Source organism: Meleagris gallopavo, chromosome 13, assembly GCF_000146605.3.
Source record: "Meleagris gallopavo isolate NT-WF06-2002-E0010 breed Aviagen turkey brand Nicholas breeding stock chromosome 13, Turkey_5.1, whole genome shotgun sequence".
Taxonomy (NCBI): domain Eukaryota; kingdom Metazoa; phylum Chordata; class Aves; order Galliformes; family Phasianidae; genus Meleagris; species Meleagris gallopavo.
Window position 1 is genome coordinate 6,739,735 of NC_015023.2, and position 27,235 is coordinate 6,766,969.

General features: G+C 38.3%; 1 protein-coding gene across 1 annotated transcript; it reads right to left on the minus strand.

The window, feature by feature from the left end:
• Positions 1-4,228: 4,228 nt before the first annotated feature.
• NKD1 (NKD inhibitor of WNT signaling pathway 1) lies at positions 4,229-25,352 on the minus strand (the record flags this gene model as incomplete). Its single annotated transcript, XM_031555399.1, has 6 exons — positions 4,229-6,664; positions 7,377-7,507; positions 12,853-12,937; positions 13,984-14,131; positions 22,590-22,685; positions 25,215-25,352. Coding segments are annotated over 6 exons (1,173 nt in total), but the record flags the coding sequence as incomplete, so codon positions are not given.
• Between the last annotated feature and the right edge of the window lie 1,883 nt (positions 25,353-27,235).

The window sequence follows — 27,235 nt, forward strand, 5'->3', positions numbered from 1 at the left end:
ACTGAACAAATAGAACAGAATGGGAACGATTAAGTGCACGAATAAGCACTCAGCACCAGAAGGATCTGAACCCAGTTTTCATTCGTAAAGTACAGGCTAACCAAAATAGCACATCTCTTAGCTAGGAGCAATTACAGGCTTGCTTTGTCTACATGGACTAGGCACTCAAAGGAAGACACGAACCCCACTTCCTAAGCACTTTGTAAAACAAAACATACAAAAACCCAGAAAGCACAGTGCACATAATTATCGATACTCCTGATATTGTTAGATTAATTCTTGCCCATTTCCAAATTTATAAAGCCCCTTAACACTGTCTTCAACATTCTTGTGAAACTTCTGGAACCGTCTACTCTCCAGACCCTGAAATATCAGGCCAACGAGACAATTAATGATCCAGTGATCCAGTCTGCAGACTCTTGTGATATCAGGATTAGACTTGGTGTCAGTAGACTTTCAAGGCAAAGATAGTGCTTAGCAGTTAGAAAACAGGGTCGACATGGAAGCTTTGGGCAACGTTTAACGAACTTGTTTGTAATCAAGAAGAGAAGGATCTGATGCTCTAATTCAAGGTGAATACTAAAGAATATAAAAAAACATCTGTAGAAGAAACACCCCAGCTAATGCAAAATCCTCCCTCAACTTGGACTGGTACTCAGGAACCCAGGGCAGTGTTTTTCATTCTGCCATGCCAATGAGCCCCACTGACTATCCTGAACTTTCCTGCCTGCGCTTCCCACTGCACACTGGAGATGGACTTCTTCTAGAAAGTCTTTCAAGTTTTCCCTGTCAAATATATTCTATGAGCTGTTATTGCTGTTTTGTGAGCAACAAATGTACCACAAGAGATTCATAAAAGTAGTATGAATGTAGCTTCTTCTACATGCAGTATTTTCCTGCCTCCTTGCTGTTTTTTCCTCCACTGGTAGACGGTCCTTTGCTATTCCCACACTTCACAAATCTTTCCATCCTTCCCTTGTCAGTCCTTCTTCACAGCTCTAAACCTCACAGTAATCCATACGTATAGTCCTTAAGTCCTGCTATTTTAAAACAAAGAAATTAGAAGAACTCATCCATATCATTTCTATCACTTTAGCTCAGTAGGATTGAATTATCTAGAATTATATAGAAATACAGAAGTAAATTAACTCATCATTGAAAACCTCTCTATTTAATAACTAGCATCCAAACTGCAAATAAGATGCAGTATAATGCCTACTGAATAATTTCAATAGAATGTTATTTGCTTTTCTAAGTCTGTTTCTTTTAGCCCATTTTTAGCACATTTTAAATGTATACAAGTAAAAAAGATCCTAAACATCACTCTTCCAAGTCAAATCAACTGAACAGTTGCTAAGTATGTGAAGAAAATAAATAATTATGTGATAAATTGTGGGTGGTTTTGCAGCTAAGTGTATTAGAGAAGAAATCTTCTTCCAGAAGTTATGCAGAAAACTTATGAAGGTCCATTTTTATTTCATGGATTTTCTAACACGTTTCTGCTTGATAGATTTAAAAAAAAACAACAAACAGAAGTCTGATAATGAACATGATGCTGAATACAACTTAGTTCCCACTGAAACCATAAATCATGTTTGAAAATGTATTTTCAGATTTTGATGAATTGCATCAAGGTAATTAAAGGTGAGAGCTGATTAGCTGACATGTTTCCAAACATGAACATTCTTGCCTACACTCCAGGCAAAAATTATGTTAAATGTTTTTGCAGATTTTCTAGCACGATGAATTTTCCCAAGTGTAACTGTGCCCCAAGGGGCCTAACTTTCTTGTTAATTGGAATACAAATGAAATCTGTCACTCAATAATCGAGGTACACAATGACATGTGGAGAACAGTAAGCATTCATCATATCTATATAATTATGTGGCAACATTTAGACTGTTGAGCAAACACAGTAGTTACCCATTAGTAAGAGATCACCTCTGTCAGAGTATGTTCTGTGGCATTCACTAACTTCTGACAGAGGATACCTTTTAGTACAAACACATACATATCACTTCCTCTAAGTTGCTTCTCCAGCTGTATTTGCTGTTCTGTGCTCATGGTGAGTAGGGTAGGAAGGCAGCCAGAGGGGTCAAAGATAACGTGGCTTGCAGGGTTTGCCTGAAGTGGGAGGTCTGCTGCTACACCAGTAGAGCCTGTACTTCAACCATGGGCAGAACTGGGTCTTCGTTTCTGTTAGTGAATAAATGATGGGTGGATGTCTGAAAGACATTTGGAAGTGCTTTATGATATGAATATAAAGCACAGTGTTTCTGCTCATTTTAATCAACTTACCAGCTTGATCTCTTATACGCCTCTATTTAATATCAGCTATTACAAAACCATCAGCAGTAAGATGCATAAAAAGTAAATACTGAAATCACTGTCTGCACATTAAACCCACAGTACTGGAATGATATTATGGGCACCCTGAAGCCAGGGACAATCTGGAAGTCTTACCAGAGATTTCACTGGGACAGAGATTTTATTTTGCTACCCTTAGCTCACTTTGCATGAGGTACTCTTGAAGTTGTGGGAAGAGCTTAGCAATCCTTATTTCAGAAAGCTTGGTTTTCTCAAAATTGTAAGTAGCAGAGTAAAATTTTTCAGCTGAAATTTTCATTAGCAAATGGTGCAGATTTGGGGATTGGCTTCATTTTGCTGAATCGTTTTACATAAAAATAGAAAAAGTAAGGGAAAAGGCTGCTGTTTTTGTTTGAAATCGCTTAATGCCATTCCATTTTATTTTCAAATAGTAACAATATACTAAACTCTATTTTTTTCTCCTTGGAAATTAAATGTTTTGTTTGACCAGAAAGTAATCTCCTTTAATTTTAGATTTAGCCACAGTTTTAACCCCTCCCACCCAAATTATAATTTTTTAAGGTTTTCAGAATTAAAACCAACCTGAAAAATCAGTTATATGACACAGCTCTAATAGTAGGGGACAATAAATTTAATTTTTAAAGTTAGCACTTTAATTATAAAGCCAAAGCATACCAAGTCCATACCTCATGATCTGATCCTATTCCCAAACACGTTAATGCAAGCTCTTTCATCAGTGAGATCTACAAGTACTGACAGCAACTGCAGTAAGCTCCTGAAATCCACGAGAAGAAGAAGGAAATATACTTTCTGAACTAGTAAAACTTTAATTAACAGGGGGTTCTCTTGGCACAGTTTTTGCTGTTAAATAAATAAAGCATTTAGTCAAAACCATCTATATTTACTATACAAAATACTGAAAAGCAAACGTTTTAAAAGATATGGAAAGTTTAGGTTCTGTGAAAAGAAACTGTGCTACATGTTACTCACACTTAATGCACATAACACAACTGCAGAACAGTATTTAGATACTGTATGTTCATACATGGCCGGTGTAAAGTTTTAGCATGGGGATGCCACGTTATTAACAGTTTTGTATTTCACAGGATCTAAACAAGGTAGAATATGTCTTTTGAATCTCCAAATATAAAACACCAACCAAATTAATGCAAGGCTGTATTCAATGGCCAGTTGTGTTACATTCCAAAGCTCACTTGCACAGCTAGTACTGCACACTTTTCATTCAGATGGAATTTTGTTATTGGTGCTGTTATCTTTTCAAGCAAAATTATCTTTGAGTGAGAGGGCTTTTATGCCCCTTCACAGCCTTTTCTTAGAAAAACCCACAGCTCTGAGAGCATTCTAGTTTTCCAGAACATTTTCTGGTTTTCAGCAATGATCTGCATTAGAAAAATTGACAAGGAAATAATTCCCACCTCCCAGTCTTTCTGGCATATGCCCCACTGAAAAGAGAACAGCTTTAAGTATATTTTCAAAACAAATAGCATGGCATCCCTCCTTAGATGGAATGTACACTCGTGTGTTTGCATGCGGTATAAAGTAAGTCACTCGAATACATCAGACTTTGTTAACACTATAATATAAATAAGCTTATTCCTTCTACTAGACATATAAATGCCTTTTTTTTTGCAGTCCATAATTATATATACATTGAAAAGAATGATATACAAGCAGCAAAAAAGGCTTAGACTAGAACAACTCAGTGGTAACTAACCAAATTTGTGGCCTTTTCACGTTTTCAATACAGAGAGTTCTGAATATAAATATTTTTGGACTTTAGGAATTTAAAAAATAAACAGAACAGTATAGTTGTCACACAGATCAAACACATTTTCAAAACATTTTTTTAGATTTAACAGAATACACTGTTGACAGCTGTAAAAAAAAAAAGCATATATTTTTTTTAAAGAGGACAAGAAGCCCAAACAACTGCTGATTCAGGGAGACAAAAGATGGACTTATTTACCAAGAAGCAGCGATTCTATTCCCATTCCAAAAGAAGGCAAAGCCTTCAACTTTTTATTTAAAAGTTGACGTCTCTGCATTCTGAGGAAGGGCAACATCCCTCTAAAAGTGGTCAGCAGTTCTGGTCAGCACTCCTTTTTGGATCAACTCTAGTCAGAGAAAAGATAGTCATGAAGGGCTTATAACAATGTGGGATAGTTACATTTTACAATATATACTATAGACAAAATACCACAACATTTAAAATAATTAAAACCAAAAGCAAATATGTTTGATAGAACAGTTATATTTTTATGTGAGGAGTTCCCTACTTCAAAGTACCAAAAGCAACATAGGCGATTTTCAGTCACTTTCCACCTGCAAAACAGTGACTTTTGTAAAACCCAACCAAATGTATCATAAAGCTGGGCCCCACAGAAAGTAAATCTTGATTGGACTGACCCTTTTTTCACTTTTCCAATTTGCTTTCGACTTTCAAATTTCTCAGCAGCCAGTAAGGTCTTGTGAGCATGGTCTCATTCTCCCTCATGGAAAGGAAGCTCTTTGATATAAAAAAAGCAGAAGAGGCCAGAATGACTGTGAAAGATCTTTTTTTACATGTTGAATTGTCTCTAAAATGGGAGAATCACAAACTGGTAGGTGCTGCAGAAATTTAAATTGGAGGCACCTATGAAAATGCCATGTTACGTGTTTCATAATGTCACTGTTACTGAAAAAAATCATTATGTTAATACTCAAACCACAGATCTCTAAAACACAACAAAATGTACCTGAGAGTGTGCATATTTATATATATATATTTATATTTATATCTTATATATATTTGCCAACATTTAAAGTGAGAAAGTATATTTTCCTCAATTCTTTCTCAAAACAAAGAACTGTGGATTTAAACAAAACAAAAACCCTAAATAACCCCTCTCCTTCCCAAACCCCCATCAATTATACTTATGGCCCAAGCACTAAAGTTTAGTGATGGTTTTGAGAACACCATTTCACATCCTCCTCTTTTCAAATGGTTACCCCAAACAGAATGTAGAGTAAGCAAGAGAAAAAAAAAGTGTATTTAAATACTACCCAGACATAACAAACTGTATTTGTGTCAGTGAAGAATCTCAAAGAAAATAAAGTGAAGTTGTACAGATGTAGCTCTGTTGACAAGTATAGCTAATATTTCCAGCTAATTAAGATAATTTGAAAGGATGTGAACACAAACAGGCTACACCAATGCAGTATATTAAAATTCCCCCTGTAGCACATTACAATCAATAAAAAGAAAATAAAATCTGAATAATAGTAGAGGTAGCAGCTGTTTGTATTTTCTGTTATTCTGAGCATCTCTGGAGTCCAAAATTTCGAACATTGCTCCCCTGATAAAAGGCTTGTGTGCGATCAGCCGACATACAGCAAGCAGACTGGTAAGCTAGATGTCTGCAATAGTGTTTGAAGTATCTTTCCTTCTACAATGGAAGTAGTACTTGTAAAGAAGTGCGTTGACGACCTGCATTAAATCACAGCTCAAAAAGCTATGGCTGTTTGCTGTTTTACAAGCCACTTAAAAAAAAAAAATCCACAAGTTGTTTAAGTAAGCTATGCAGTTCCACAACATATAAATAGGGTAAGTTTCAAGAATTCCATATAACCTCTAAAATAAATGCTAGCTGAATATTAATGGAGTAACAATAATATTAATCAGTAATGCCTTAGTTCTGGTGTCACAAGAACGTGCTTCCTTCATATGGGATGATTCCTGGAGGATGTTGGTGGGATCCGTTTTATGTCTGGTAGAAGTGATGGTAGTGGTGGTGGTGCTCGTGGTGGTGGTGGTGTTCATGTCTCTGTATCATTTGTCCAACTTGACCTTCATATAGAATGACTGTTGGCAGGTCTCTCACATGTTCCTTTTCCACAACTGTCCCTGGAGACTGGAAGGTTTTGCACATTTGGTGATTCTCCTTTGCTCTCTGCTTATGCTTCTTGTGAACCTGTTGAGACTGCAAGGGGAGATAAGGAAGATTCTGGCCCACCCGTGCACTTGGGGAAGCCATTGACATGGCCCCTGCTTGAAAAGGTTTATTTCTTACTGCCCTTCCAGAATGCACAGGAGCAACATTTTTACCCTGGGCCTTGGGAGATCTCACAAAGTGCTTGTTTGAGTCCTGGTTCCGGAGCCTCTGTTGGATTTCTGCAATCTTGGCATAAGAACTCTCAGCCAGATTGATGTGGCTTGGATCCACCACTTGAGATTTCCTATGGTGGGCATGGAAGGTTTCAGGTTCATGAGAACGGGATCTAGTTTGACTCACAACTCTGCTTGGTGGGTCATGTTTTTGAACTGCTGGAGGAGATCCTAGAGAATAACAAGCTGAATTAGTCATCTAATATTTCAAAGTTTTAATTAGTAACATACAGTTGGCAGGGATAGCATGATCAGCAGAGTGAATTTTTCCTAAGGAAGTAAATGCAATTATAACTGTCTAGTTTAACTGCATTTAATAATTTTGATTAGTAAATAATACACACACATATATCTACATATGTAAACATATATTCCATTATATGTATATAAAAGTTCTTACATTTCATTCTCTTCCATTCATCTATTTGAAATGCAACAAAATAACTATGAGCAGAATAGTAAGAACTTGACAGAGGACAGAGGGAGAGAGGAAATCCAAATCACTTTAACTGGGGAACCGAAAGCAAAATTCCAGATATGAACCCATATTCTCTGATTTTTTGGTCTGTAATGAGTACAAAAAAACCCTCCAAATATATGCTGGTAGCATCTTGAGAATGACCTCTACTATCCAAAAATCAGTCCTCACCTCACCCATAGACTAAATTTAATAGTTGAGATACAAAGATTGTTCTCCTAGGCTCACCTCCAAGTTTACCTACACAAACAAGTACTTCAAAGTAGGCTTTTTAACCACTCCATTGTGATTCCACCTTGCAGCATTCGTACAATTCTCTTCCTTCAAAATTCCTTTCCCCTGATACGGAACATTCAACTAAAGAAAGAAAAGACCAAAAGCTTGCAACATAAACTACCAAATTACCTGGCCCAAACTTTGATGTGTAGTTTTCTATTCCTGCAAGATCCAAATAGTGGTTTCTCCTTTCAATGTTCTCATCAACACAATGACGATAGCACTCACTTTGCTCTGGATTGTTCTCACTCTGGTGATATCTGTCAGCAGAAAGCAAAATTACAATTCAGCAGAAGTTCTTTGTTGTTGTTATCACCATCTGCAAATCAACAACTAATGGCCTCTTTGAAGTGACAGGAACAGCTCACAAAGAAACAACAAATGCTTGAAATTCTGGGTGACCAGATTTGCTAAGTTGATAGGCCTGAACTGACTATTCTTTCCTCTAATATAAATTGACCCAGATGTTGCAAAGCAAAGGAGGCTTTCCAATTGCATCACATATACAAAACCAAATAAAAATACTTCAAGGATTTATTACATTCTGTCTTAGAGCCAAACCATTCAACAGATTCTCTAATCTGGACATGCCTGCTGTTCGATTCACCTCTGTCCCCCCCACTGTTAGAAGTGTGAGGACTGGGGTAAGCCTTGTGTCAGATACACACTTGTGTATCTGCTTCAGGAAGACAAGCAGCAGGTGTTGTAACTAGAGAGAATCTGGGAAGAAGAGGTGTTGGTAGGACACCTGGAGATAACTGCTGCTTTCCAAAACACAAATAATAAGGTCACATCAGCCACTGGCTTCAGAATCTCAACTCCTTTTCCTGCTCAGCTTTGCAATTTTATTTATAGCAGAACTATTTCCTGTGAATGAATATCTGAAATACCATTCATTTATGAGACAGAAAAAGAGTCAGCTAGAGATTTATAATTGCCCAACAATTTAATTCAGCAGTTTAAGTGGATGTTTGCAGATATGAGCAATGTATTTTCAATATAACAAATAGCACAAGAACTGCCTGTCATTCAGATACTTCACTTCGAAGACTACAAGATGCTCTGCTTTTTCATATACTCCATGTGACTGCAGTGATGTCAGCCTAAGACTGGAATTTGTCCTTGTATCTTATATGAGTTGCTAAGTACAGGTTCCATTCTATATGGTGGCAAGTACTCTTTTTGTAGTCTATTAACACATTTCCAGATTTCCAGAGGTTACTGGAAATTGCTCTGTGGCATGAACTGCTTTCCTGGTCTAGGGTCACACTGTTCAGGACATTATAGAACTGAGTTCCTAGTGTCTGTGTCACACAGGGGTCTTCAGGTTCTTTGAGTAATGTCATAAGACTTGACTACCTGGAAAATAATTTGGTAGAGGTAGAGTCTCCTGAATGAAGAAGAGTCTTCCAGGAAAGCAGCTAAGCTGTAAAGACTGAGTCAGCTTTGAATTTCAGAAGTGACATGTGGTACTGTCAAAAAGAGGGAATGTCCAGATGTTCTTTATTTTTCTAGATAGGTTGCCAGCTAGGTACCCTACCTGCAAAGACACATCTTTAAAGGTTGTTACTCTTTAGCAAATCAACTTAAGAGATCTCTGCGGTAGAACTTGGCTAACTGATGTTGCCAGGTTAAGTTGTCTATAGAAACTATCAGCACAACACAACACAAGCACTGAAGACAATGCACAATCAACCCTCAAAAAAAAAAACACTGTTGGGTTTGATCCAGCACATTAAGTAACACTGCACACAGCACTGTCTGTTGAAAACAAAATTAATAGAGAACCTGTTTTTTTTTTCTTGTAATAAATTCCATCTCTCATCAAGATATTGAAGAAAAGCTATGTCAGTACTGCCACAGCCCTCCATTCTAATAGCTTTCTTGCATGCAAGATGGTGTTCAGCAATACAAATATACACAGCAAAGCAATTATACACTGATGAGAGATGTGCTCCACTGTCAGAGAGAACTAAAAGTACTTCTGAGAATGGAGCCATCTGGCACCCAGCAACACAGTGCTCTTCTGCTTGTGTGTGGGAATATCCAGGCATGCATCAAGCATGCATCACACACAGAGTGTAAGAATACACATTTCTGCTACTGATAAAGAGAGTAGATTTCAGCTGGATATAAGGAAAAAGTCTTTGACAGCGAGGGTGGTGAGGCACTGGAACAGGTTGCCTGGAGATGTGGTGAAAGCCTCATCCCTGAAGACTTTCAAGGCCAGGCTGGACCAGGCTCTCAGCAACCTGATCTAACTGTGGATGTCCCTGATCACTGCAGGGGAGCTCTGGACTAGATGACCTTTAAATATCCCTTCCAACTCTAAGGATTCTGTGATTCTATGATATATATTTGTTTTAAATAAAAAAAGGCATCTACTTAAGAATTGTGGAGTGTATGAAAGCTCTGTCTAAAACTCCACACTGGACTGTCATTCTAATGGTAAGTATACAGCAACACAGTGGGTAAATGGAATAGAGTGGTGACAGAGTTCTGGGCAGAAAAATGCAGAGACATTTCCTGAAAGCCACACTCACAGATAACATACAGCTTAGGGCAGCCAGGGATAAATCAAGCAGGGAAGAAAGAGTGAGAGAGAATGTGCATCCATAGTAAAATTAAGATGTTTAGAGGCTGTTGTGCATCATATTTTCCATGTTGCACTAAACCAAACAAACCAGGGTGGCATTAGGATATCCAACTCACAGAGCTGCCTGCCAGCTCTCTTCCACCACCATTTTCTACCTTGCATGCCAGGCAAGCTAGCTATGAATGTAGTTGCTTGATCTTGATACTTGCATCAGCCCTACAGGTGAAAACTTCTGCCTGTAGCTTCCAGCAGTTGAAAAATCTAACCCATTTATCTCCCACCTTCAGGATAAAAACATTCCTATCCATTCTATCTTGAATATTAATCACATCTTGCCTAGAATTCCTAAGTGACTGAATTTGTGAAATGTGTGCACTTCTCACAAGTTCTCACTGCTGCTCTTGAGGGGAAGCTTCAGTGCTAATATCATGAGATAGTGATGAGGCTCAGCTTTCCTGACAGCAATTTAGCCAGAGTGCACCAATACCAATGCAGCACACACAGTAGCCAGACTCTTTGTCCTGTCCACATTTAATGAGATGGAACAAAAACTGTCAGATGTTGACAGTTGCCTGATGCTGCTCTGCAAAGGTACGGTTTTGTCCACTCTAAGAAGCCTCCTAGCAAAAGGATGAGAAAGACAAATGCAGCAGGGCCAAGCATCTAACCCCATATTTGGTGCCTCTGTGCCTATGGATATGAATGAAAAGAGTGCCATTCCTGAAACATTTCCAAAAACAGGACTTTAAAGGTGGATAAGAGAGGGACTTAAAACTGAAAGAGGATTTTTGCAATAGATTATCAGAGTCCATTATATTTAAAGAGCAAACCTTTGTCAGTGGAAACCTAGGGACCACTTTTAGACCAGTAAGCAAAAACTTTCTGTTTATACTCAGTGCTCTTTATTTCACAAAAGATTTTGTACAGAGTTACTAACAGAAGTCATCTTTAATTCTGAAATTTAATCCAGCTGCCATTCAGACAATGGCATAACTAACATTTTTACTCTGTCCAGAAAAGGGAGGCACATTTTTGTTGTCATTTTTAATGAAATTGAGTGCTCTTCCTTCTGATAAATTTATTAAACTCAATTTCTTTTGGATAAGTAGCCTAAATCTAAGGAAAGCCAGAATTGATTTTTATTTTGCAGCGGAAGAAACAAATACAAATGCAATATGATTACTATAGCATTTCTGTAAATATTTTTCTCTTCCTTAGCATGAAGTAGAAAGTCCTAAATGAAACTGATACTACACACTGAAATGACCTATTTGGAGCAACAGATCTACATTAAAATGTATCAGATTCACCTGCATTTGTTTTATTTTTCTACCCATCAAAATACCCAGTTCAGAAAAGGAATAGCACACCTACCCTTGACTGAGAGACAAACATTTTTCCTAGCTGTAAAAAATTTAACACTTGAAAAATACATTGCAAATGACTAGCACATAGTCTGAAGTTCAGTGCCAGAAAGAAGTCACGATAACAGGGTGGACACATATTCTTGCCAGCCTTGCAAAAGGCATGATTACACATTTTCAGAAGAAAAAGCCTGCTCAGGACTGGCATCCAAAATAATACTGTACATTCTGTTAGGAAAGAACTAAAAGTCCTTTTTTGTCTGATCTCTAGATGGCTACAAGTGTACCCACAGCTGTTCAAAAAAGAAACTACTGTGCTTGTGCTCTACTGGAAATGGATGCATTCTGGGGAAATGGCTTTAAACTAAAAGAGGTTAGATTTAAGCTAGATGTTAGAAAGAAATTTTTTACTCAGAGGGTGGTGAGGCACTGGAACAGGCTGCTCAGAGAGGTTGTAGATACCCCATCTCTGGTGGCAAGACGAGGCTGGAAGGGATTTTGGGCAGCCTGAACTAGCACTTGGCAGGGGGTTGGAACTAGATAATCTTTAAGGTCCTCTCCAATCTAAGCCATTCTGTGATTCTGTATAAGTCATGCAGGCTGGATTCCATTGAAAAACAACAAACAGGCATTTTTTTCAAGTAGTAAAATGTTTTCGGAATTTCATGAATTAAAAAAAAAGGAATGAAATGAAATGGTCCTAGTTTTTCTTCAAGATTACAACAACTGTATTGGTTCTAAGGCAGCAGGCTAATTCTTACACAAGTGATACTTAATAACTAATTAATAAAGGAGCACCTGATATGGAAGTGGGGAAGCAGGGTTTATGGCAGGTGGGAGTCAGCAGAGACAGCCACTCTACTAAATGAGGTGAATTTTCTTCCGCTAACTGCACAAACATACTCTGCCAGCAGGGCTGAGCCACCCACAGCTGCTGTAACCAGAACCACTGCAGAAGAAGGGAGCATGAAGCTAGCAGCATGCTGGAAGCTCTGGATGTTGCATACTCAGTAGGACATGCCCTATGAAGACTGCTTTGTGCATAGCTGATTCTGTCTGCTCCTCAGCTACAAGCTCTATTTTCCCCTCACTCTGCTCAACATTCCAATGCCAGCTCAAAGCTGCTTTCTTCAGGAGGAAAGGCAGTAGGAGAAGTGGTTATGATCCATTGAGCAAGAATGAGTCAAAACAGCCTGGATCTAATTGAACTGACCAGTGAAAAAGGTGGGCTGAAAGGAGAACGGGGACAGGCAGGCTCTGGCATCTATGAAGATGAAAAGACTTCAGGACACTTTTAGCCAGAAGGCTGTGTTGTATTCCTTAAAGTTCACTAATAGGTACAGTATCTGCAGATATCATCTAGAAAGACACTACATGTCCTCTGAGGAGCAGACAGAAGAAAATGCAAGAAAAGAACTTTCCCACTTAAAAGAAAGAACCTAAAATGTAATCAAAACCTTGTTGCTGCTTTTTTGTACAAAGTATTCACATTGATACTATCAGCTGCCTGCTGCAGGGAGAAAAAACACTCTAATGCTGCTGCGTTAATATTTTTAAATAAATAAATAAATACACATTCATCAATAGTTGAGGATTCCTCAAAGCCATCCAGTTCCTCTCAGAAGACTCATTTCTTTTCCCTTACCTGAGAGAAGCCCGTTGCTTTTTTTCAGAGCTCCTTAACTCTTCATTGGCTTTGCTTTCAGCCCTATGCCTTGCACTCTGCAAATCTGCCAGCAAGAAAAAAGACATTATTCTCACATTGCTGTCCTTCCTAGTCAGTATAACTAACATGCTACATGGCAAACACAATTTTTCTAGTCCGTAGATCAAGATGTGATGCATCATTTCATAAAGCCTTCTTGAAAGTGCTTTTGCCCACAGGACAGATTTTAAGCAGACACAACCTTGGCTGTAGGACATTAGTCAGGGTTGGGCTGAGGGCCATTTGGTTGGTTAAATGGAGCCACATTCACACTGATAAACTTGTCCCTCAGGAGGGCTTGGTAGTTTGGATTTCAATCTTGCACTAATGCATGACAAAGCTTTCCAGCAGCGCAAATTTTCTTATGTCTGCACTTGGCTGAGTAGACGTCTATATTAAAACCAAGATATCAAGGCTTTTCTCCTGGATAAGGTGCCCACATTTTCTACTGAAGTATTACACAAAACACTGTAAGAATTTTACTACTTAACCTACTGAAGCAATTACGTTCATACAGCTATTATTAGAGTGAATTTAAGATGAACAACCCATCATAGTATAAGCCATTTTATAATGGCGTGCACTTCCAGTATTAAAAAAATGTGTGCAATTTTTACACATTGACTCACGAAGTTCAGTTATGCTTAACTGTTTATTTTTATCCAGAAACAGTGATAGGTACTTGCAAAAAGAATTTTTATACCCCACCTGTTTTCACACAAACTGAACACTGTAATAATAGCACTGTTAAAGTGGCATAAATAGAAAAGGCCTTAAATCTGCCTTTCAGTATGCAAACACAATTACACAACACACACAATTTTTCCTCTTGTTGCTGCCAAGAGAAAAAAGTCAATCGGAAATAGAACCCTAATTAGCTTAGCATACATGGATAGCAATGTAGGCAATTTCGTACCTAAGAACTTAAAACAGATTAATGGGGTTTGAAATACCCACAGAATTATTTGCCTTAATTATTTATTTGTACTGACAAAATATGAAGATGAATGTTTAAGATCCCCTTAAAATTTTTCATAATTTTTTTCCCCGTTGCTGATCACACATCCTTACCAGTATGATTTAACAATATACTTTTCTTCTTCTGGCTGCCATCTGGTGCCACAGTAAGTTTCACTCGCAGAGTTTTACTGGAACTAGGAGAATGGTTTACTGATGCATCAACTACCTCATAGATGGTATGAAGCAAGCTGGTAATATCCTATGATGGATTGAAACACAAAAAGATACAACATTGTAAAAACTGTATGAATCCTACAACCTTAATACTCAAGACTAGTTTAGGCCTGAGACTATTAAATGCTTAAATATGCTCAGAAGTCACTGAATTCAGGTTCTTGCACAGAACCTTGCATAAAAGGATAAATTTTTCTCTTCTGTTAGCACCCAGTTTTTCCCAACAGAGGCTGTAAAAGATCTGACAGACACAGAAGGAATGATTCAAATTGATCTATACTCTTTCTTCATCAAATGGTTTCATAAAAAGATTTATGAAAGAGGGCAAACCAGATCAAAACAATAACTAAAATACAAGGTATTCAGGTTTCCAAAACATGATATGAGTGAATGAAATTGTGTTCTGCCTTTATTTTCTTTTGGTTTCAGTAGAACTCAGGGATAATTACTCATTCTGCAGAAAAATTGAGTTCACTTGACCAAAAAAAATGCAGAAAGAAGAAAAATTTGGACATTTTTACATCCTCAGTAAATCTTACTACTTGCTTTTTTCTTCTTGCATGCCTAACTGGATGATTATATAGAGGAAAGCTAGTAAGAGATGTGACAGAACTGTAAACTTCAGGTTTGGAAGCAGCCTGTCTGTTACTCAACCATATCTGTACTGTGACCTAGCTTACTTTGCAAAATTTCTACCAGTTCTGAAATTACAATTTTGAATAGCAGAGATTATCCATTGCAGTCTATTATAGAACATTCTTGTGCACATCTTTGAAGGCAATGAGGCATGAGCAAATGCTTACATGTCCAGCTATACTGGAGTAAACACTAGTCATTTTCATTGTTTTAAACAGAAGAAACCCCCAGCAGAAACACCACTTTTGTAGCCAGAATATCACACAATCCTCATTATCTAACCAGGTTTGAAGGTGACACAGAAAATACTAATTTCTGCTCACACAGTATTAAAGAAATACTAATTTATGGCCAGGACAAATGGCTTTACAGTAAACGATCTTCCAGATCAGTAGCCAGATTGAATAACTGAAGAACTAAGGACTGAACAGTAGGCCTCAAACTGAAGTTGACCACTACGTGACTCTCACAACCAAGCGTTATCAGTATCCAATCATTAGTGAAATATGTATGATCATTAGTGAAATATGTATCTTGAGCAAAACATCTCATTTGCAAGAGATGTAGCTTAGATAAAGCGTTATGAGAATGGACGAACCTTTCCTTGTTTAGAAGAATAGCGTCAAGGCCTCCTAGTACAAAAACTTCCTTGGTTCCTCCTTAAGCTCTAGCCAGGATTGAGGTAGAATCCAAAAAAGGAGAATGAAACCAGATGTTTCTGCCTAACTGTCACATAAACTTGTTTGTTCAAATACAGAAGCTGGAGCTTCTTGTAGCAAAGTTGGAGACCTCACCTACGAGTGGACGCACTGCGTAGGACCTCCCAGTTGCCAGGAAAGGCTCTCCAAATCCTCGCTGCAACTAGGGCTCCCCAGAGACTGCGGATCTGGATGATGGTAAAGTATTAGGGCAATTGGTGATGTACCTTTTCTTAGTCACTGTAATTGATCTTATGGAGTAATGGAGGGGTGCGCTACCTTGTTCTGTTTTATTCTTGCAGTATCATTTCACTTGTTCTCATCGCTTTAAGCAAACGTAAAATAAACATACTTCTTGGTGTCTAACCCCATCCATTGGCAGAACAATAACTAGATGCTTGAAGGCCAAGACTTTGTCTTAAGTTGTACGCTCTAGAATTTTTCTGCACTCAGTGAAATTTCTCCAGATGTGTGAGTTGAAGACAACATATTCTTAAAAAGCAGTATTTTTTTTTCCACCACAAGTCTCTAAATGGGCTGTTACTGCCATACCTATAGTCACTTTCCATTCCCTTGACAAGAATCACTGTCTAAAGTCTGAATGAGGAAGACTGCTCAGTGACAATCTAGCAGTCACGTCACAGTTCTTTAACACATCTCACTCCTCACACATCCACCCTAATCTGAAATGTACCCAGACCTCTAGATAGACGCAGTCATATCTGACAGCTAGCTAGAAGGGCTGAGTTTTTATTTCAGCTAAAAGAAAAATGCAGCCAGTTAAGAACAGACAAACAAAATGCGTGTCTTCTATATACTCTCCATAAATTTTATTCTAGAAGCTTTTTGCTAGAATCCTACACCTCCACAAACCAAACCTCTTCTTTGGCAGAGTATTACAGCAGCACATTTATTGTTAATGGAGCCTCACACACTCAGCACCTTGGGGAAATGGAGCTTTTCCCATACATTCCACAACAACTGTTGGTTAGCCAACAGGGCATCTTTCTATGCAAAACTATTATCAAGAGATTATTATCAACTCTTTCATTCACAACAATCTATTTCCCTCCCTTTTTCCAGCTATACCAGGTATTTGTACAAGCTTATCATTTCCTTTGTTTTTACTTCAATAGCAAAGCCATCTTTACTATCCACTCTTGTTTTTCTGGTGATGAGGTTTAACTTGCTAATTGGCATACAGTCTGTCCCTCTTGTTCTGTGAGGGTCTGTCAAGCCACTTGACTCAGCAGTTTTAAAAGCACTCCCAAATGCTGGCAATGAAGGCCAGATGCAGTACTTGTGTGACACATACTTGGCAAATCAGAAATATATGCACACATCATATCAGGACAATTTGCACCTCACAGCCAAAAGAACATGGGTCAATCCAAATTAATGTCCAGGCACCCAGAAGTTTAAGAGGCTGCAAAAGGGATCAGGACATCTTGTGGCCACAAAGTCTGCTGCCTTAGCATTTCATTACGTGTTTAATACTTAGCTTCTTCCACAACAATCTGAACTGCTTTGCATTTTGGCACTGAATGAATGTGGTCGTTAGACTGGATATAAACCAAGATCGAGGTTAGGGATATCCATAAGTAACCACTTAATGCTTGTGTTGATCTTTTGAATACCAACAATAACATTTTTATTATAGGATTCATTTACTTGTGGTCCTAGTTTGGGCTTGAAAGTCTTAGCAAACTGACAGTTCTGATTTGGTCAACAAACCTGCTTGGGTCATTCACTGTTCTACCATCTATCACAGTCCTGGCTGAGGAGGTACAAGCTACAAGGCAGCTTGAGCCTTGTGCTGCTTTCCAGTTGGTGCTTCACTTCCAAATTCCTTATGGCGCTGATCTGGTAGGAATGACTTTTGGTCTGTGACTGAAACTACCTTCTCCTAGCCTTTTTTGGGCAACTAACACGGTAATGGCATCTGCCAAATCACAGACCATTACAGTATGTTACAATAACTGTGTTTCACAGCTATGCCTATATTTACCTCCAAAATAATTGTAATCTTCCAGAAGCCTCATGGCAGATGGGAGTGACTTACGTTCCTCTTGAAACCTGTCCCACTAAACATCATCTATATTTACATTTCCTAAAGAACTGCTTAAACCCATGGATGAAGCTTGACTTGTACCTGCCAACTTGTGCATTTCACCATCAAGAAATTCAGTGCCAAGAATCAAGAATAAAACCCAGTGAAATTTCCCTCTCCTCTGGCAGGCTGATCAACATGTCCCAGGATCATCTACCAAAGCATCCAAAGAACACGCTTTTCCACACAGCATATTACCGTGCTTACTAGTCACATCATTTTACAGCTACTTTCCTTAAGACAGTTCAGCACCTCCAGCACAAAGTTCCAGCCCACGTCTCAAACATCTGTGTTTTTTAACATGAAAAATAAATATTTTTTAGCGTTTCCCACTGTCCCAAAAATATGGTTTTTGTGCCGAAATGTACTTTTAAACAATTCATACTTAAAAATCATTGTGGATTTATAATCTATTATTTTAAACAGTAAAGAGAAATGAGAACAAGAAAAGAAGATCTCTCTCCTTTATAGCAAACTAATTGTATTTAGTGGGACTGTGCTAATCCAAATGACTTCTGAAAGGTTGCAAGCGTGCAGTATTTCTGCTGGGATAGCTATTTTAATCAAGTAAGAAAGCTGAAACTGTGATAATTTTCCATAAAGAGAAAAACAAAGGCTTTTTGGGTAGTATCCAAACAACTAGCAAATGACATATTCAGATTTAATTGTGTCTTGCTTATTGAGCACCACAGTTGGTTTTTCCAGGGCTGAAAGGTTTAACAGTGTTAATCTTTGTTTCTCACATCCTATTTTTTCAAGCAGCTACTAACAACAATTGCATATTAAAAAGAGAAACTTCAATAGATAGCTGGAAATTCTTGCATTAGAAATACTAAGAAACATACAGTATAGGCCACACATGTGTGGTGCACTCACACATTTTTCTGCAGAATTCTTTGCTGATCTCCAGTAGGAGATTAATAGGAATTTAGAAACTTCAGAGAAACTAGTGGGTCCAAGAGAAAGAACAAGAGCAAATTATGTTTAAGGATTCTTCATTCCTTATAGAACTTATGTTGTTTAGCAAGTCCTGATTCCCAGTTTTCTTTTTTTGCTTCTAATTACCATTGCTAGTCCAGTGTTGCCTTTGACTCGATTCAAAATGAAAACAGAAAGCATTTTTTCTTAACATTTCTCTCTTGTGCAAATCCACCAATTTAAGGGGCTGAAATGATGACCCCTCAAATACAGATAGACATGACTCCTCTACCTGTTGTTTCAATCATTGCTTTTTTATCATGAGTTAATGCAATGGTCACAGAGAGAAAAACAGCTAATTTCAAGTGAAGGGTCAGGGTGACAAAATGCTACCCCCTGAAAAGCCAGTATCCTTCCCCATGTCAAAGATTTGGTGCTGAGTTCTGAATGCAGAAGTAACCTCATGCTTTTTCACCCATAGGAAGATACAAGCAAAAATATCTAAAGGAAAAAAAAAAAGGGAAAAAAAAAAGGAAAGAAACAGAAGAGAAAAAAAACAACAGCATTTAGTGTAAAATACAAAGAACATTTTCAGCATTAAAAATGTATGAAGAGAAACATCAATATCAGTTCATTATGTCTCCTTCAGAAAAAAGAAAAGTACAAATGTCTTATCTGTACCTTCTTTGTAGTCTGATTTTTACATACAGCAGGATGTTTTTGTTGCAACATCAGCTTTGTTTGATCATGTAAATTTTTGAATCGTCCTTATTTGGAGGCTGAAAGGAGCTTCACTTGCTATCTACTGAACAACCAGTCTAGAATAAATTCGCACTTTTTTTTAATTTTACTTTTTCACTCCAGACGAGCAACTTTTTTGGAGTGCTTATTTCTGCAGCTATTCACCAAAGCAATGATATTTTCCAAGAAAAAACCAACTGCAAAAAAATGCTCCATGTTTATGAAGTATAATTACACGCACAGAGCTCAGCATAAAACCTCATGGATCAAAACACATTAGTTCAATTATCCAAGTTTCAAGTCTGACTACAAATATCCATATGAAGATAATTATAGTGCAGCTGTCAGTTCTAAAAAGACCTGTGGTACATAATGAATTGTCCTCTTATGGTCTATGGAATGAAGGGAAACATTATTAGCCAACTTTTGTCATATACATACTAGAATAGGAAAAATTATCTCTCACTACGCCAAAAGGACTGAAAAATGATCATCTTCTAAGACAGAAAAAACACTATTTTGAGAACAGAAACTACTGCTGATTTTCTAATTTGTCGTCCCAATAATTATGCTTCCATGGGTATATCCCTTCAAGAAGTGTGCCTAGATGTGGGTTTCTAATTAGAAAGACTAGAGAATAAATCAGAAAACTCTAGAAGGAAATTAAAGCAGTATTAAGTTCTGAAAATGTTGTTAAGATCCAGAATAAATTTCACTAAGATGGAATTTGAATGCTCTTGTCATGGGGTAAAGCCCAAGGGAAACTTTATCCAGTGACTGAATCCATCTCTTATTTACAATTTTCAAACATTTTCATGAATAAAGCACTCAGTCCACTTGCAATATCGCACCCCACCTACATGTCTCTTACAAACTTCATTTTAAACTGTGTATCCTTTAGAAACTCTCTGGACATGAAGTCCAAGTTTTTAAACAACACATTTGAATCAAATGAAGTGGATGTGGGCAGACAAGTCACTTCCTTCTCCAGTGCTTCAGTTTTCCAAGAAGAAAAACAAGGATGATAGCACCAATTTCACTTTTTAAAGCAAGTCAAAATCTGCAGATAGAAAACTAACAAGAAACTTCATCTCACTATTTAATCCCATTATAAATCCAGGAGACAGTCAAGTGAAATTTTCCAAGATGGGAAAAGAACCATACTAATCTTTTCTCAAAAGAACACTGGACCTTTGTTTAGAAAAGCTGACTGATTCTTAAAGCATTTTCATCAGCTCACTGAATGGCATTGCTACAACTCAGTTCTCTTCCTCAGACTGTCCGTTCTGTTGCTGATCCAGCAATGAGCCTTGCACACTTAACTCAAAGCATGTGTCCCATTCATTTTAATTGAAACTGTTCACATTTTTAGCATTTGCCATTGTTAAGCCCTTTGCTGGATCAGGAGCAGAACTGTTTAACAGACTACAGGATCAAGTCCGCTATGTTGAGTGTCGGTGTCTCAGAACCTAATAGAACAAGCAATTCTATATCATATGAAGAGACAGAAACTCCTCTTTTGTGGATGAGATGCTATCATTAGTCACTCTTGCATAACCAACTCTTAAATTACATCTGGATTCAACAAAGGAAAATCAAACAAGATCTTTTCTACAAATGACAGTGGAACAGCTTGCAAAAGTAGTACATAAAACTGGAAAACTGCAATGGTGCTTACTATTAATTACTACCTTCGGTCACATGCAAACAATTGAAAATTATCAACCTAGTTGGACCCTTGGTTAAAAGAATATTTTTTTTTGGCACAGGTTCTAGCAACCTCCAGACCTCAGCATAGTATAATTTTCAATCTCTGCACAGATTTGGTTTCAGTTAAGCTGCAGCCTGCTCTCGTACCAGGGAGAAGCAGAATTTGGCTGTAACATATTCTGTAAGTACAGTCAAATTAAACCCTTTGGTGTACCACATAATCACAAATAATTATTGTATGCATACTTAAAAGCATATTCTCATTATGTTCAGCACATGGAACTCCCACTAATGTTAATGGGAATTCCATGCCTGAATGTAAAGGACACCCATGTGTGTGGGTTTTGGTTCTGCTGTGTTTTGTGTTTCTTCCCCTTTCTTGACAGTTCAGGTAGACGACTTAGCCTTGGGTCTCAAAGGATCGCAGTTCAATCTGCCACTAGGTTCATGTGAGACTTCAGGCAAGTTACTTAACTCTTCTGCTGTCAGTTCCATACATCCATACATTAACAAAGACAAAACCTTTTTTTTCTTTTTTTCCTCCTTTCTTCCCCTTGCCCCCCTCTCTCTCACTATAGCTTAAGTTCTCATTGAAAACTGGAGTTGGTCTGCAACGTTGTTTCTGTTCGCTGTCTTGTATGAGGGGCACAGATTTTATTTGACCATTCAAACCACTATCAGTAGGGACAACAAAAAGCTAGAAATGATGCTCACGCACACATTAAAAACCTTGAACCACTGTATTTAGCTACTTATTATAAACGTCAGAAAAGATTTGCTTTAGTCTTCTAGGCTTTTAGATTTCTGCCCTTTACTTAGTAGTCTAATGTCAGTACACTTTCTGTATTACCTTACTCCTTTCAATCATTTCTTAGTAATTGTCATAGATACCAGCATATGTGCCCACAAAGACAAACTGTCAATTTTCAGCTGATTACCTAAAGGCCTGGGAGCCAGTAAGCAGGTTGCAACAAAAACCAATGACAGCACAATATGGAAAATCTAAATAAAACACACTCTTCTAGAAGTTTCATTCAGCCTGGATGGGAAAAAGACCATACTCTAATCTACACAAACTTTTATTTGGCCTCTTATTTTCTCATGACATACAACTTGAAGACATCCTGATAATAAAAAAATACACACAGGTATGCTTTGATAGGCATTCTTCCACTCTGGAACTGCAGCAAGTATCATGAACACTATTTATACTTGGAAAGAGAAAGCAAAGATCAGCCTAACATTCATGAAAACAACAGAACAGTATAGTCAGTCCTACTGGAAAGAATTTCAGAAAGCAACCTTGCTATTTGGTTAGCTTAACTCTGAAAAGCAGGATGGAAGCCAGAACAATATACATTTGCAGGGGTTTATTTTGACAATGTGTTTAGTTGTTCAGTTGCTTCAGATATTTTTCCCCTCCAAATGCCAGCTCTATTTTTTAAAAGACTAATCCCAGATATTAAACAACAACAGCTTCAAAAGTGGTACAGTTCATCTTAAAACAGTAAGCTACTGGTGGGATTGTTTCTAAGAGGGAAAGGTCCAAGGAAACTGCTGTTTAAGTTGGCAGGACGCTTCCGTTTCATAAAAGAAAAAATGTTCCTGTTATAAAACACTTCTCTTGCTAGCAAATGCTGCATACAAAGGGGCAGCTGTACTGTGCTTACCTCACGTGTGACTCTTCCGTTGTTATCAAAGTCATACAGTGTGAAGGTCCATTCTTGCCTGTTATCTTCCTCTACAGACACATCACATTGCAATTCCTAAGAAACATGCAAAGAGCAGCTGATTACCTGAAGCAAAAGGCCTGTTTGCAGAGGAGACTCTATAGAAGGAGGCTACTTGCTTTCTTCCTCCCTCCTTCCCTCTCTCATGGGAGGAAGCTTTCAGGATATGTTCCAGATAGTCCTCTGTCCACCACACAGAAGAATTCTCATCATAATAATATGATAATCTTAACTCCTTTAGGCTAGGCTTCCAGCAATCTGCAAGATACTACTTTCTACTTCAGTGTATAAAACACAAAGAAAGAAAACTGGTCCCTGAAGCTGTTAGAACATAATAAGGTTTCTCACTGAAAAGTGAGAAAGAAAACTCTGCTTAAGTCAGAAAGAGAAAGACAACAGAAACAGTCACAGTATGACGCAGGACACCATGGCCCCAGGAGCGGACATTAATACAAAACAGCACAAATCCCCACCAGTGAGACCCATCAGATGCTTGACACCCAAAGGCCACCAGCTGGCGCAGCCCAGCACGGTGCCACGGAGCTCCTGAAGCAGAGCCTGCCCAGGGGCTGGCAGGTAGCAGCAAGCCGGGAGCCTGGCCTGTACTGAGCCACGCTTCTGCTAGTGAGCATGACTTGGGGAAAGCCTGAACGAATCAATTTGTTCAAGGAAAATAATCCCCAAACCAAAACCAAGCCTTCAGTCAAGAACAAAGGATGCACTTTGACTGACTTTGGTCACCTGGGTGCAAATGGTTTGCTTTCTCTCAAGACCTGTGCAATTAGAATTATCCAGAGCCACAACAATACAATACAGAAAAGTTACAGTGCAATTAAAATGAAAGTCGCTGTATACAAGTAAAATAAACAGCTTTGAATAGCTTCAGCATGACAGAGCTCAAAATACCTGGTTGATCTTCTGACTTGAAACCAATTCCCTACAGCAGTTACCCGTCTCCCTGTCCCCTGCTGAGTTCAAAGGCAGTCTCCTCTCGGTTGCAACAAGCCCGGCTGAAAGCTGCCAAGTGCCCCACACTCTACTGTGGAAACACCGTTTCATATTACACAAACATTTCCAGCACCTTTAAAAGCCAAATCGCCTTCACCTCACATTTAGACCTCTTGTCTCAGCACTCATGTTTCAGATTCTTTTACGCCTTTCAAACATTTACCAATCTCACAGCCCCTAGCTTACATAGAAAACTTTCATTTCTAGAACAAGGGGAAAAAATATCAATACTTGGTTCCTTGCCACAGATTAATCCTTCTCTGTCCCACATTGCCTAACATAACATCTTTATGTGAGGATGTGCTCTGCTTAGTTAAGAGCCGTGGCAATCTTCCCTGCATTAGTCATGGAGCCTGGTACCAAGTGCTAACCTTTATGGCATGCCAAGAACTACTTGGGAACAAACACAGACTTTGCCGGTACGGTGGAGTTCCAGCTCTACTGGCACCAACCATGTTGACAGGTGTCCTCCAGTGTTCAAATATCAAGGCACTGTTAATTGCAATTTATCATGCCTTTCCTGTCTGCAAATGTCTGCTATTCAAAGGAGAATATAAAGTGTGCCTACAAAAAAGAGTTATCGCTTTGCAAAAAAAAGGCAGGAAAGTCACCTCCCCCTGAAGGCACACCAGCACCTAGCAACAGCTGAGCTGCCTCCTTTTAATCAGCCTAAAACAGTAAAAAATAAATTGTACCAGACTACTAAACCTGCTCTGGAGAAGGAAATGAGCGCCCAGCCATGCTGCAAGGTGGCTGCGTGGTCTTTTAAATAACAATTGAGGAATGAAAAGCTCATTACTGTGACAGGCTGACAGCACTGAAAGGCAGAAATCTGCCATGTCTGCTGGAGCGCAGAGAGATGAAAACTCGTGCTGTTTCTTGCCAGTACCAGACTATCTTTCTGTTCACCAAGACAGACAACCCTCTAGCTGGATGACAGCACATTTCAATACTCATATTTATTAAATTACTCCCTATACAAACAAAACCTGCCAACTGCTCACAATGTCTGGCAGTTTTTGTACGTCTGCAAGAAAACAGACCATCCGACTTATTGCCCCCAGGATCCTCTTCCTCCTGCCGTCTGATCAGGTGGATATCCACTGGAGCATGTGAGGGTCTTTTCACTTCGGAGGCCCAGCCACAGGAGGCTGATGGATAAGAAAGCTTTACAACTATCTTCTACATCAAGAAGATTCAACCAAGTGCAACAGTCCACACAAGTCAATCTCATAAGATCTCATAACACAAGAAGTGGCATAATAAATTGCTTCTAAAAGGATTGTAGATAGAGGATCAAAATGAACACCTCTTCTTACTGCACATTTCAGAGCCTACCAAGGAATCATCATATTCCATTTAAACCTGGAAATAAAACATACTAATCTAAAAGACCAATATCACCAACAGTAAGACACTGAGAATTGTACCATTTATACTCCACCCTTTACCTATTATCATTGGAAAAAGCTATGTACATGCACTGTTTGATCTACAAGCTATTTTTCTACCTTAATTATGTCACTACAGCAAAAATTTAGAATACAGAAAACTTACTTCAAATTTTAGTTGCTTCTTGGAACCTGCGCGTGTGTCACTTTCTTTTTCTGCTTTCTTTTCATCTCCACTGCAAACTCCATCTGTCTTCTCTGGAGGCAAAGCCACTGCAAAAAATATATTTAAGAAAAAAACATTTATAAGGAAATGTCAAAGTAGTCTTATCTTTGCAATTTTGTCATCATATATATGTGAAATTGATTTCAGCAAACCTGTGTGAGAGGATCATTACACTTGATTTGCTTTTGTGTTCACTTCACATCTAAGATAATTTCAGCAGACAATCTAGCAACAGCTTTTGGTACACAGACACTCCTATAAATATCACTAGAGTCACAGGAGGTTCAAACAGAGTATTATGAAAATGTAAATCAGCAGAACTGTTACTGTAAATAAGTTGAATAATTTTGCAAAATATTGTAAGTATGTGACATGTTGCCAAACACATTGCATTCACCAGCAGTGACTGGAGTAGTGAAGCTGAAATGAAGTCCTCTTTCTGCTCCAGTTTCCCTCTTCAAATACACATAAACCTTAAAAGGTAACAATAACCTGCCAAAATGATTAAAGCTGTGGTTTCCTTAAAAATATGTATAAAAAAACACATTTCACCTAAATTTTAAGTTAAAACATTTGCACTTACATGATTCGGTAGTACTCATAAAAAGCATCAAAATATTATCAGCTATCAGACACATATCACAGCATATCAGCAGGTCACATATACAACCAGCTTAAGAGACAAATGTCCAGGAAGTTAATAGTTGCACCTCTGCACCTACAGAGGAACTCAGCCCTGCATATGATGAAATTCAATCTGAAGAAAATTAATTTTGTATACATTAGAGTTATGAGAATATACACAGATTTTCAACCCTAGTCTGGAACTTTTTAGATATTTTTTTTTACATCCATATACTTCTGCCAACAATACTATGGCCATACCTCATTAAGCACAGCAGTAATTCTTCTTTTTCCCCTCCAAATAAATGTTGTTAGACTGTGGACCTGCAAGTCAGTATTTTTATCTTGTGCTGCAGTATTTGCATGCAAAAAAAAAACCCCTCAAATTAATCTTCCCATAAGTTTATACTCTCAGAATTTCCAAAAGCTAGCATTTCTGCCTCAGCAGTCACACTGCCACACTGCAGACACAGACTGCATTATACACATACTCACACACTGACAGACTTTGATTTCTACTCTACACATGTTGGGTTTCTCTACACCAAACATAGCTAACTGGGAAGTTCAGCTGAAGAAAAAGCTCACATCGTGACAGTTTGTTTCCTTGCCCACTTAATTTGGTGTTATCAGATGAGCAGAGATTGTTTATAATGAGGTTTTTGTAGAGTGCTTACCAAAATGAAAGCACATATGATAAACATTACGTGCACACAGAACTCTGGAGTATATCTGAAGGACCATATGTTTTATAATCACTTTGCCCATAAATGCAACTCCAGATTCCTGGAAATTCCTAGCTATGCACCCCCCCCAAACACACACACACCAACAACATCACAAAACAAATAAAAAAGGACATTTGGTTATCTCTCCTAAGTCAGCAAAGTTGCTTTATTCTGAAAACACCAGGACATGAAGATGCAACACGGGCATTCATAACTAGCAGTTACTTAACAGAGGCTCTTCCTAACTATTAACTGTGTGCCGGAATTTTGAGTGGCTCCTTCATATCAATGACCAACTCCCCACATGGACAGATTTAACCAACCTAACTGAAACACTCGCATGGGGAACTTTTACAGTCCCTCACAATCTGGCTCTAGTGAATGTGAAACAAATAAAAGCCAGTCTGGTTTGACCCTTAGCTTTGTTGGAACACTGGACAACCAATGAAGAAAAAAAATCCACCTTATCACAATTACCTTTAAGTGTACAAGGATATACATAATGTCCAAAAGACTTCTACAGGGGTCTTTTATCTATCAAGGGACAAGCATCTCAAATCTCAGCATCTCAGACTTTGGGCTAAGAGAACTGAGGAGCAGATCCTGCAC